This window comes from Eschrichtius robustus, chromosome 14, assembly GCF_028021215.1.
Source record: "Eschrichtius robustus isolate mEscRob2 chromosome 14, mEscRob2.pri, whole genome shotgun sequence".
In the NCBI taxonomy this organism is placed as follows: Eukaryota; Metazoa; Chordata; class Mammalia; order Artiodactyla; family Eschrichtiidae; genus Eschrichtius; species Eschrichtius robustus.
The window spans coordinates 75845255-75858731 of NC_090837.1; the positions used below are offsets into that span (position 1 = coordinate 75845255).

At 46.6% G+C, this 13477-nt stretch overlaps 1 protein-coding gene across 1 annotated transcript in view; it reads right to left on the reverse strand.

Moving 5' to 3' along the window:
* MYO5B (myosin VB) overlaps window positions 1–13477 on the reverse strand; it is a 366001-nt gene that overhangs the window by 86305 nt on the left and 266219 nt on the right. The window contains exons 13-16 of the mRNA XM_068562997.1: window positions 13271–13393; window positions 12558–12641; window positions 3336–3476; window positions 2318–2415 (exon numbers count right to left, since the gene is read on the reverse strand). Of these exons, the coding sequence (XP_068419098.1) occupies window positions 2318–2415; window positions 3336–3476; window positions 12558–12641; window positions 13271–13393 (446 nt within the window). The remainder of the gene's footprint in view (window positions 1–2317; window positions 2416–3335; window positions 3477–12557; window positions 12642–13270; window positions 13394–13477) is intronic.

A 13477-nucleotide genomic window follows, 5' to 3' on the forward strand; every position in this document is an offset into this window, starting at 1 on the left:
AGTTTTGCCCTCCAAGGAACATGTGGTGATGCTTTAAAACATTTTTAGTTGTCACAACAGTAGGGATGCTCCCATCTAGTGGGTAGAGGCCAGGGATGCTGCTAAGCTTCTTCCAGCGCACAGGACGCCCCACAGCAAAGAATTCCCTGGGCCAACATGCCAAGAGTGCTGAGGTTGAGAAAGCCTGGTTTTAGGGGATGGGAGGAGGGATATAGCACTTTCCTTCCAGAATGTCAACAACATCATATATTTTAATGGCATACATTTTTATACTTGTCACAAATAATCCCCATTATCTCCTTGAATTCTTCCATCAGGATAATTATTTCTTTAACCACCATGAACAGATGAGGAAATGAGACTAAGAGGGTAAAGGACTAGTTTGGGAATAGCCAAATAACCGGTAGCAGAGAATCCAGGCTTTCTGACTTGGTTCTGTATTCCCCCCATTTTCTTTATTGGGAGGAAGATTTTGGTCCTGAAGGAAAAGGAGGGTCTTAGAAAAATGGGATATTAGGACTAGAAAGTCCCTTTGAAAGTCCCCAGTGTCTTCTCTCACTTGGGAGGGGGACCCAGCATGAGAACTCGGCACGTGGCGGGCGTCCGGTCTGACGAATGAACTGCCCAAGGTCGCACTGGCTGGGGGGCAGAGCTGGTGCCAGCCCTGGACTCTCCTCTCCCGGGCCCAGCACGCCGCTCCTGCCCTTCACACATAATCTAAGTCTTTCACACATGCTGTGTTTCTAACAGCCTCTTTTCTTCTGGAGGCAGCTGGTAAACAGATGCCACACGGGGGGAATTCCTAAGCGTGTCTCGGAAACTTGGAGGAAGGGAGAAGAATGAACGGTCAGCACGCTTCAAAGAAGGCTGATTTGACGCTGTCTTCCTAACCTTTTTCAGCACAAGGCTCCTGTGAGTGGAAGTCAAGCTTTGTTAACTGATACAAATTGCAGAAGGCAGTTCAGATATTCATTCTGAGAGTCAGAGTTGACAAAATAAATTATTTCACAGAAAGAAATTATGCCAGGACCAAAAAAGGAAATCAGAAAGATGGGAAGAAAGTGCTTGAAAAATTTAAAAATATCCCTTCTCCGGCCAGAGGGAATAGCACATGTGGAGGCTCAGGGTAACAGAAGAAGAGGCTGCAGAGGTGAGTGAGAGACCATTCTGAAGGCACAGGGCAGTATTCCAGGCAAGAAATGAAGAGAGTCTGAAACAAGGCCAAAGTGGAAGGGAGAGACGAGGGAGATCAGTGTGAGAAATTTTCAAGTAGACTCCATGGGACTTTGACAATGACTGGATCCTGGGGAGTAAGGGAGAGGGAAGAATCAAGGGTCATGCTGTCCAATGTGGGAGCCACTAGCCACTTGTAAGTAATTAAAATGAAATTAGGAATTCACTTTCTCAGTCACACCAGCCACATTGCAAGAACTCAATGGTCACATGTGACTAGCAGCTACCATGTTGGTCAAGGCAGATTATAGAAGAGTTCCATCATCACAGAAAGTTCTACTGGACAGCACCGGTCCAGAGAGACCTCAGGTTTCTGGTTTGGAAGAACGAAGTTTGGTGGGTGGATGAGATGTCAGGAAATCATTATGCCATTTACTACAACAGAGACCAAATAAAGAGGAAACATTCAAGGGGGAAAGAATGAGTCTGAGTCTCCACATGTTGATTGTGAGGAGGCCAATGCAGCTGCAGCAGGCCTGCAGAAAGGCTGGCTGGAATCTGGCACAACCCAGAAATGACAAAGATACTGAAGAGTCACTGCTACCCAGATTTGGGTGAGGTCAACCATGTGAGTGGTGACAGAAATGGAAGAAAATTTTTAAGGTAGGAGTAGTGGCAGAATTTGGGTTAGAGTGAGGGGAAGGTGAGCAAGTGTGGGTAACTCCGGAAGCCAGCAGGAGAGGGGATGTGAGAAATGGGACCATCTGCATCGACACACTGCTTGAGGTTATGTTTCCTCAATCAAGAAGCCTTCCCTGACCACTCCGGACATGCTCTGTCTCTGAACTGAGCAGTCACTGTGAGACGCACTATGTCTGCATTTAACGGCACACTTCTAAGTGGTTCTCGGATTCGTGCGCACATTCAACACCACTGAAAGCAACAGGGGATCGGGGAACTGGATCTTCTCATCCCCCTGAATCCTGCGGACGGCTGACAGGTGCAACCTGTATTCGGCACATAAACCATCTGGGGAGTGCAGGATCAGCTACTCATCCTGCTGAGGATTGCAGACCTCTGAGAGGCTGTGCCTGCCCCCGCTGCACCTGAACTTCTAAGGCCACACGAAGAGGCTGGCACTCACCAGAAGGGGAGCTTCTCGTCGTTGGGCTTGATACAGCGGACGTAGTGCGGCGTTGTGGTGTTCAGGGTCTCCATGAGCAGTTGCAGGGAGGTGCGGAACTGAGGAGACAAAGATCAGTGACTGGTGATTTATTTGTCTTCAGCTTTGTGGCTGAATAATGAACAAAAAGGAGCACACACAGACTGGTGGTAGTATCCATCAATACTCTTATTGTTTAGATCATTACTGTTTAACCCAGGACAGGGGGACACCCAGGGACCTGGTGTCAGACTCCAGCTCTGACAGCTGCTTGGCTGCATGACCAAAACCAAGGCCCTCCCATGTCCCCGGCACCGGGGCTCCTCAAAGCACGTGGGGAGAGACGGCCCGGGTGCGTCTCACTCAGTGCCCTGATCAGATGAGATAAGGTGAGCAAGTGCTAAGAGCGTGAGAGGGACCATCGCTGTGAATGGAGGCCCATGAGTCCTAAAGGTGAGGCCCTGGAGCCCTGACACGTGGTGCCCAGGCATCCCGGGAATTACTGCCTTATAGGAAATACTCAGAGCCAGGAATCCATCGAAGTATTAAGGTCAGTGGTTGCCAGGGGCTCAGCAGACACTCTCTTCTCTTGGGAGACACACTGAACATAAAATCCCACAGCAAACCCATAGCAGGAGCTGTTTCTCAGTTTCTGGGTCCCCAGGCTATTGACCCCTCCCTCAACAACTGCACCTCTAGACCTCTGGCCTCGCCCACAGGTGTCTGTGGTCCGGCAACATCTACAATCCCCACAGGGATTAGACGCATCGTGTGGGGCTGGAGTCAACCTCTTTCTCTCTCCTGCCAGTTCCCTCAAGAGAAGGTTTCGCAGCTTCCTTCTTCAAAGGGCACAGAAAGACCGGGCTGGGTGCTGGGGATGCAGATGCCGAGGCCACTCTGGCCTCCCTCTGACTCTGCACCTACATCCTTCGTCTCCAGAGAGGCAGCCCCGCTACACGTGCCAGGGCCCCCAGCTCCCGCCGTGAGGCCTGGGGCTGACCTGGTGGCCCACGGTTTTCTTGTGCTCCTTGTTGGAGGCTTTCAGGGGGGGTCTGGCAGAGCGAATGCTGATCTTTGAAGATGTGGCGGCAGCAGGAGCAGAGTCTTTGCCATCATGGAACAAGTCAGCCACCAGGGGGAACTAGAAACAAACACAGGAAGAAGACAGAGAACAAGAGTTCCTGGACTTTATGCTGCTTACACTCTTTCCAAGTAGCTTTCCAATACACGCCTGCGAGAACTGGAAACACACGTCCACATTATTCCTAATAGCGTTACACATGTACAGCACTATTCCTAATGCCCACAAAGCAGGAACAACCCAAATGCCCATCAACTGATGAACAGACGAGCAGAATATGGTGAATACACACAGTGCAATATTACTCAAAAAATAATATAAAGGAATGAAGTCCTCATACATGCCACAACCTGCGTGAACCCTGGAAACATGCCAAGTCAAAGAAGCTGGACAGAGAAGACCACAGAGTGTGTGATTCCATTTACAGGAAATGTCCAGGGGACAGAAGGTAGTATACGGTTTGCCAGGGGCGAGGGGAGGGGCAAAGTGAAATGCCTGCTGATGGGGACAGAGTTTCTTTTTGGAGTGATGAAAATATTCTGGAATTTAGCAGGGCGATAGTTGTACAACTTGGTGAATATACTAAAACCACTGAATTACACAATTTAAAAGGGTGAACTTTTGGTACAAGAATTATATCTCAATTTAAAGAAAGGAAAAAAGTAATTTTCCCAGACAATCTCATTTAACCTTTACCTACAAAGATGGGCAAAACTTCTTTCCCTTCTGGTGTGGTAGAAGGTAGCTATGTTCTAAGAAAACTGTTTAAATTTTTCCATACTTATTATTACTGGGTCTTGTAAAGTTATTTAACTTCCTTAAGCCTTATTTTCTTCATCAGTAAAATCGGGATAAGAATGTACCCATTATATGGAGTTGTTATGAGACTAAATAAGAATACCTCTCTGTTAATGCACTGCGTGTACCAGGGTGAAGATCAGACCATGCATGAGGGGCAGGTGGGACAGAGAGTCCCAGCCCTCCCCTGTCCCCTACAAAACTAGTCCTGCCAGCATCCCTTGGGGAAGTGGATGCTGGGGATAGAATCAAGTGTTGTAAGGCCACTACCACATGCCTGCACGTGGGGAGGGAACAAAAGGAGCCCCGGGCCCCACTCTCTAACCCTGAGCCACTCCCAATCCCAACAGAAGAGAGGCTCAAATGCTTGTGCCTCAGGGTCCAGGCTCTGCTCCTTCGCATCCCCTGCACCTTTCTTCCCACAGCCCCCATAACGATGGTGTCGCCCATCTCCTCCTGCCAATTCTGAATGCCCTGAGTCTGCCTTCCGGGGGCTCTGCAATCTGATCCCACTCACCCCCTCTCAGATAATACCTTTTTTCTTTAAATTAATTTTTATTGGCGTAGAGTTGCTTTACAATGCTGTGTTAGTTCCTGCTGTGCAGCAAAGCGGACCAGTTATACGTATACATATATCCACTCTTTTTTAGATTTCCTTCCCACTTAGGTCACCACAGAGCAGTGAGTAGGGCTCCCTGTGCTATACAGTAGGTTCTCATTAGTTACCTATTTTATACATAGTAGTGTATATACGTCAATCCCAATCTCCCAGTTCATCCCACCCCCCCCTTCCCCCCTTGGTAACCATAAGTTTGTTCTCTACATCTGTGTCTCTATTTCTGCTTTGCAAATAAGTTCATCTCTACCACTTTTCTAGATTCCACGTATAAGCGATATTATATGACATTTGTTTTTCTCTTTCTGACTTACTTCACTCTGTAGGACAGTCTCTAGACGAAGTTGATCACTTTACTGTCACATAAACCACCACACTTGTTATTCCCACCTTTGCTCACTGTAATTCTTATCTGAAACACCCACCCCTTTCTCCTACCTGCTCGTCCCGAGAGCCCCATCTCTCAGGGTCCGGCCCTGCCTCCTCCACGACCCTTTCCCAGATCACTTCATCCACTCATTTCTGCCTCTCCCAGGCTCAGCCTGTGCCATCTGGGTACCACCCGAGGTCTGTGCTGGGCCCTGAGCCCTAGGCTTGCTGAACCTACAGCCTCCTAGCCTCCCCCCTTGATGGAGGATGAGAGCTGAAGAGAAGAGTAAAGGAGATAATCCATGTGAGTACAGAGAAGAGTGCCCGGCATAGAATAAGCACTCACACATGAGCTAGTTTTACTGTATATATATGAAAAATCTGCCTACATTGTGAAAGTACAGATGCCTGAGGAAGTTATATTTTTGAGCTGAAGAGGAAACAGAATCATGGAATTTAAATCTGGAAGAACCAACCATAAAGATCAACTCTCAACTTCCTGTGGTAGGTGAGGAAAGAGCAGCTCTGGGAGGAGGATCCTACCAGACCCTGCTTCAACCCCCAGTCGCCCCACAGCAGCCATGGCGGGCGGCATCAGCTCGCCCAGGGCTGTTGGTTAATGGATGAGCCAGGGCTGGAAGCACTGACCTGGGCCTCCTCTCAGAAGACCTCTTCCCTGAGATTCAGCAGGTCCACATTCCTCCAACTTTCTGCCTACTTTTCCCAATGTGTTCTTTCCCAGCACCTTTCACTGGTCCATCTTCTGCACTTCTCTCCTTTGAGTTGCTGATCCCCCAAACTGCATCCTCACCACTTAATTTTTCTAACACTCATTCCCTGGACAGTATCCTTCATGCCCATGCCTTCAACTATCAACTTCAAGTCCGTCTCTCCATCTTGATTTTCTTCCACTACCACGGTCCATAGTTCCAACCATCTGCTGAATATCCTGCTCCTCCCCCCTCTGGGTGTTCCACTGGAAACTCCAAATTCAACATGGCCCAAACCACCGCCACCCGCTGTCTTCCCAGATTTAGCTTAGAGATCCTGCCATCACCCTACTTCTCATCCCCATCAATCACCAAGTTCTGTCCATGGTTAAGTCTCAGCAGTCCTTTCTCGATCAACCAGAACGTCGCTGCCCTGGTTCAGGTCTACCTGGGCTCTCTCCTGGGTCACTATAGTCACCTACAAAACTCGAGTGCCCTACCTCCAGGCATATGTTCATACAAACACATTCTACCCCACAGCCAGTTTTCTCTAAATCCAAACCATACCCAGTAACCCCGTTTACAGACCTGCTGGTCCTCACTGCCCATGGCAGAGAGCCACCATCACACATATTAACTGAGAACAGGGGTAGGGGCTGGAGGCGTGCGGGGAGAGGACAGCCCAGGCATGGGGACTCTGTAAACTGGTGCCAGAGAGCCAAGGCACATGCGAGAAAAGGTCAGGTGCCCAGGCAGAGTGGCACCTAGAAATTTCCATAGGGAAATAATAAGTGGGAGGCTGAAGCCAGGTTCACATTCTAAAGACATCAGTGATTCAGTCTGCCAAGTCTAAACAATATATACACTGATTACATTATTCTAATTCATATACTTTCAGAAATAGACTTCCAAGATGTTTGAGTCTTGGGTAGAAGTTACCAACTGCATGACTACACTGTTTAAGGGGTCTAATGTACCGAAATCATTAGTAGTGGCTTTTTCTGTGAAAAATCTGTTAACTTCTAAGGTCAGGAGCATGTATCAGAACCACAGGAGGAACTTTGAAATCGGATTCAATTATAAGAGTATTTTAAAACGTAAGCCCCTTTCTCTTGCTTCAATCAGAAAAGCTATGCCTTTCTTTTTTAATTTGACATATTAAAGGATTTATAACTTAAGAACAAAAAAGGAAAACTTCTGTTCAAGGCAGATCTTAATCTACACTGGCACTGTGCTATAATTTGGGAACAACCAAGGTTTAGTCTGGAGAATTTGAATTTTATTTTAAAAGTTATGTTTTAATTGTAGGTCCCTGCTATTGAGACTGCATTTGGAAGTGGTAGGGTCTCTGGGATGGAGAAGAAGATGAGTTTGTTGGGACTTTAGGGAGGAGGGGCAGGCTTTACATTCTATACAGAATTTGTATTATAAACTCAGTAAACGTACAGAGACATCTAATTTGACCACAGGACTGAAAGACCGACAGGCACCATGTTCAACCTCAGGCTGCAGGCAGTACTAAAAGACCAGGCAAGTTAATACTCCACCACCTCACTCCCAGCCCACCCACCAGGACAAGGGGGCTGGGCCAGACAGGGACCTCCTTGTCCCAGGAGTGTCCCAGCTGTAAATAAACCCCAAGTCTCAATGAAAAGTAGTTACCAAGCTCTTGTTTGAAAAAGGATTCACGCAAAGGAACACATTTCTGAGTGAGAGAAAAAAAAAATTTTTTTTTTTTAATTGACTAACTCCAGTTCTGCTCTTACAGTGACTGGAAAGTCTATTTACCAGCTGACCGACCAGTAATGGAAGTACTACAATTCGTCTTAGGGCAGCCCTCAGAAACACGATCCACCTGGGCCTTTCTAAAAATTTACTCCCTTCAGTCTTGAAAACACTTAGATAAAACCTTCAAACAAACCAAGTACTTCCCTGATACTATTTGTCACTTATTTCAAAGTATCCACAGGTACTGGCTTTCGCGTCCTCTGCTATTCAAGTCTATATATAGATTTAAAAGCCTGAGGCAGATCTATTTGAAAAGGGATTAAAAGAAGTATGAAAACACTTTCTAAAGACCACTTGACAGTTTAAGAAAAATGTCAGTTACAGGTATATACATAGCTGTTACCTTGGAAATCACACCTATTCACTTCCATTTATATGAACATAAAATATCTTTTCTTTAAAACAGACATGTGAAACTAAAATAAGACACACTATAATAACCATTTGACTGGAATCTCTTGTCTAGAATCTTATCTTTAAAAGCTATGGCTGTAGGGCTTCCCTGGTGGCGCAGTGGTTGAGAATCTGCCTACCAATGCAGGGGACCCGGGTTCGAGCCCTGGTCTGGGAAGATCCCACATGCCGTGGAGCAACTGGGCCCGTGAGCCACAATTACTGAGCCTGCGCGTCTGGAGCCTGTGCTCCGCAACAAGAGAGGCCCGCGCACCGCGATGAAGAGTGGCCCCCGCTTGCCACAACTAGAGAAAGCCCTCGCACAGAAACGAAGACCCAACACAGCCATAAATAAATAAATAAACACATACTTTAAAAAAAAAAAAAAAAGCTATGGCTGTAAACAAAGTAACAAACATATTTTATTTTCAATCAATTCTTTTAATTGGTAAATGCTACCCTCCGGGGGAAAAAAAAAATGTAACTGGCTTTACTAATTACATTCTCATTAACACTGTTTTATCTGACTGCTCTTAGTGGGAGTTCTTCAAACATCCTTTTGGCTGATAGGGTATATGGTAGTCTTCCATCCCATACTGCTTAATTTTTCACAATGATTTGTTAATTTCTTATCAGGGATGCCACACAAAAGAAAAAAGCTAATAGGTCTCCCCCCAGATAAAAATACTTTAAGTAAAACTATGGATTTACTTACAGGATCTAAGATCTAGCTATGCTTAGTGAGAAGAAAACCAATAAAAAAAAAACTGGGCATTAACTGGATACCATAGGCTTGCATCTTTCCAGGTCTTTATTTTTCTCTCTGCTTTTAAGTGCGTCTTAGAAACATAAACCTTGTGGGACTACTGTGAAAAAAAATTAAAGAAAACGATAGAGGCTCATTTTAAACTATGAGTTTTAAAAATGCTACAACGACAGATGTCGCCAGAGGTGTCCATCTGTCCAAATGATTTAAAGCACATTTCCGATCACTGATTCATAGCTGCAGTCTGTGGAAATCCCATCTGTAGGTTTATAGTGACCTAGTGTCGATCTCTCCTTTCCATCCTCTGGGATGTCTGAAATGGGTCCAGGGTGGAGAGTTCTCAGCGCTCCCTCCTCCTGCTGGGGTCTCGTGGGCCTAGAAGCCTCTCTCGGTTCATCTCTGAGTACTGCTGGCCACCATCACAGCACCTCTGAGGGTTTGCTGGGATGGGGGTGGAAGGGTCTGACAACAAGGTCATTGGTTCTTTAGAAATGTTAGTTGGTGAAGGGGAAGGCTAGAGTTATGGCAGGTGGACAGGAAAGAGAAAGGAGTTGGTACCATTTAAGAGTAGACCACAGACCTATTTTACACTCCAGCTTAGCAATAACTCTAGACTTTTGAAGTGCACATTCTTTGAACCGTCAATTCCATTTCTAAAATTTTACAGACATAACTATACAAGTAAGCAAAGATGTATGTAAAGGGCATTCCTTGCAGTATTATTTGAATTAGCAAAATACCAACAGTTGTTTAAAAAAAGAAGTGGATATGTACTCATGTGGAAAGATGGCCAAGATACAATGGTAAGTGAAAAATTAGAGAGGACAATGCATAATGCAATTCATTGCAATCTTTCTTTTAAATTTTTTTGGCTGTGTTGGGTCTTCGGTGCTGCGTGTGGGCTTTCTCTAGTTGTGGTGTGCGGGGGCTACACTTCGTTGCAGTGCGCGGGCTTCTCATTGCAGTGGCTTCTTTTTGTTGCGGAGCACGGGCTCTAGGCGCACGGGCGTCAGTAGTTGTGGCTTGTGGGCTCTAGAGCGCAGCCTCAGTAGTTGTGGCACACGGGCTTAGTTGCTCCGCGGCACGTGGGGTCTTCCCGGACCAGGGATCGAACCCGTGTCCCCTGCATTGGCAGGCGGATTCTTATCCACTGCGCCACCAGGGAAGTCCCCATTTCAATCTTAAAAAAGATGTACCAGTATGTTTGTATCATCAGAATGGGAATTCGTGAAAAGGGAGGTCAGGAATGGGAGAGAATACTTTCATTTTATATATTTCTATACTATTTGAATTTTTATAAGCCTATATTTCATTTCTAACAAAAGCCCAATCTACAATGATATCCCTATTTAGAAAAGAGCTAACATGGCAGGCCTGAGACTGCCATCCTAGAAAGGCCTGCTTACAAGGTTGACCCTTGGCTGGTGTCTGGAAATGTGGATTTTGAGAGGGTTTTCAGCAGTCCCTGATAAGAATGGTTCACTGAGCCTAAACTGTTTATGCAAACAATATGGTTTATGCTGAATGAACCTGCTTTCCTTCTGGGAGTCTGGAATTTTGGTATGTGCTAGGCAAAGGGTGCCCACGTCACTGACTCTCAGTAGGGAACCCTAAATGCCCAGGCTCAGGTGAGCTGCTCTGGTAGACAGGTCACAGGCAACATCACAACTCACTGCTGTGGGAATTAAGTATATTCAGTGCGACTCCAGCGGAAAAGGACTCTGGAAGCTTGCACCTGGTTTCCCCTGGACTTCACCCCATGCACCTTCTCCCTTTGCTGATTCGCTTTGTATCCTTTTGCTGTAATAAATCATAGCCATGAGTACTACAATATGCTGAGTTCTGTGAGTCTTCCTAGCAAATGGTTCAATTTGGGGGTGACCTTGGGGACTCCCAGCCCATTCCTATTATTCTTTTCCATAGAACCTTCTTCTTGACCTTCACAGCATTACCAAAATTTTTGATTAAACTCTATATCTTTTCACTAGACTTAAGTTCTGTGAGGTTAACTACATACATTTGTTACCACTACATACCACACAAATATTCAATAAAGTTTGTTAAATAAAAATAAGAAAAAAAATCTCAGTGACTAATAACAGATGATCTGCTGGAGAGAGAGTGTGAGAGATTCCCTTCTAGATTCTGGGATCCCTAAGAGACACCCAATTAAGACAAAAATTAATGGCAGAACCAGACGCTGCATGCCCCTCACTTGTGCTCCCACGTGAAAGGAGAAACTTGTAACAAAATTTCTCAGCCCTCTAAGGCCAGTGTCACAGTAACAAGAGGTCACAGGCGTCTAACTTCTAAGACGCACACAGTGAGGACACGTGCTCCTCAGGGCTCAAACCATCCACTTCTACTCTCTCCCTGTGACTTTTCTCCCGTTCCCCACCTCCCTTGCAAAGAATGGAAAAAGTCATGTTAACCACCATGCATTAGAGGGCTGGACACCTGGCAAGCCGAGGGGTTAATCTTGCACTGACATGCACATTTACCCAAAGCAAATTTGTCTTAGTGACGACTAATTCCCTGATGCTCCAGATATTGGGAGATGACACGGGGCCGGGGTCTGCCCCGGGCCGCCCAAATTGCTGGTACTGACTCAAATCCTCCCTAAAACCCTGGCCTCAGGACCACGTGATTTACTTGCTTTAGGTGCCTGGGTCCATTTTGCGGGGTGTATTTTCTCCATTCCATCATCTCACCCTACTGCATTCATCTAAAGCTTATCACAAAGAGAAATTAATCTGCCATTTCTAGTGTTATCAGGCCTCTGCAGTGAGTTCAGTACCATGTGGTCTGGTAGAAAGCCTCGTAAATCCTGGAGAGTCCTTTTCTGGGTTCCCTCTGAAGGGCTGAAGCCAGCAACGGCACCTGCGAGGTGGCTTTCTGTAACGGCGGGGCTCGCGCTCCCCGCACCCCCCCACCCCAGCCAAACCTCCTCTCTTTTCAGGTACTGTATGCTTGTTTTTCTGCCCACTCACAGCCCACTAGAACATAAACACCTAGAGGGTAGAATCTATCTTATTCACCTTTGTACAAGGTGCATTTAGGGGCAGTGCCTCACAAGGTATGTGCTTAACAAATATTTGTTTAGGTGAATCAGTGCCTTGTTCCCTCTACCTGTAGAATGGACACAATATTGGCTATCTTTTTGTCATGCTCCTGAGAAGGAAATAACCGAAATTCCGGAGATAACAGAAAGTAACATCCCAAAATTGTACATTTAAGTGTCCCTTGAATCCTATTATTCCATTTAAGTTTCTGGCCATAGGGAAGTTCCACAGACTGTTAAGCAGAAATTAAACGCACCGATACTAGGATTTGAAGGGGTTTAAGTACTTTTACATCTGCACGTAGGAGATGGAGGACAAATGATCCGATGGATGCCAGCAATGTTTTCACAGTTATACCTACCATCGTCTCTCCGGATTGTCACTTCTCCTGTTCCCCCCAACCCCCCCGTCCTTCCATTAGCTGGTATCTTTCCCAGTCATCTCTGTCATCCCCTGCTTTCTTCCCTCCATCAGGCTGTTCTCAAATTCTCAGACTGAAATAACCTACAGACCCCTCACCTCCCCCCGCCCCGCACCTCTGCCTCGGCCCCTCCAGAGTGGGGACACCACCAACCACACCCTGTCCGGCTCTGGCTGTGGACACTCCGCCTCTGTTTCCCTGCTTCCGACGCTCTTTACCTTGCTGGCCTTCAGAATGTTGATCTGCTCTTCGTACACCGTGTCTCTGTTTTTCTCCAGAAAACTCTCTGAAAGGTACTCCACCTGGAGCCACGGCAGGAAACAGAAACGGTAGTTAGTGCTCCAGCCTGACCTGGGACCCTCAGCAGCTTCTCCAGTAGTTTCAGCTCATCCACAGTGTTTTCTGAAAAGAGCTGTGCGTACATGGGAAACCCACAGATGTTCTCATCCAAAATGCAAACCCAAGATGTGATCAGGGTTTACATAGAGGGAGCTGAATATTCATTTTGCAGAAAACCATATTGTTTTAAAAAGGAGTTCCTGTAAGATGGCCTTTAATAGAAGGCTTCCTTTGGGTGCTCTAAATGCAGCTTGTCGGCCTCACCCCAGATCTACTGAATTAGAACTTGCCTTTGAGCAATACCCCAGGTGACCTGCACACACATGAAAATTTGAGAAGCACTGGGCTAGCGCACACAGAACACAATCCAAGTAGAGAAATTCTAAGTTTACGCCAGCTGCTGGGAAAGGAGCTACCTGAAGAAGAGCCACTCTTTCCTTTTCTCTCTCAGGCTCCAGGAGAGTAGACAAGGCCCCACCCAAGAGACTCCAGGCCCTCTGAATTCAAAGGTCAGCTCCCTCTTAGCCCAGGAACCCCGAGTCCACCTTGGACAGGGCTCACGGAGCACCAGGCCCACCAAAAGGAGACCCACCTTATCTGCAAAGTGGACGACAATGAAGGCCGTGTTGGACATGCGGGGTTTCTGGAAGTGCTGGCTGCCGGAGTGCCGGTCGTAGAGCTTCTGAGCCCAGTTCTGGTCAGTTCCTTTGGGGACCTGTGGATCCACAAAATCAGGTGCTTTGTGAAGAGGAAAAAGGAAGCCAAGAGTCAAGGCAGAGTGATGGAGTCCGCCAGTAAG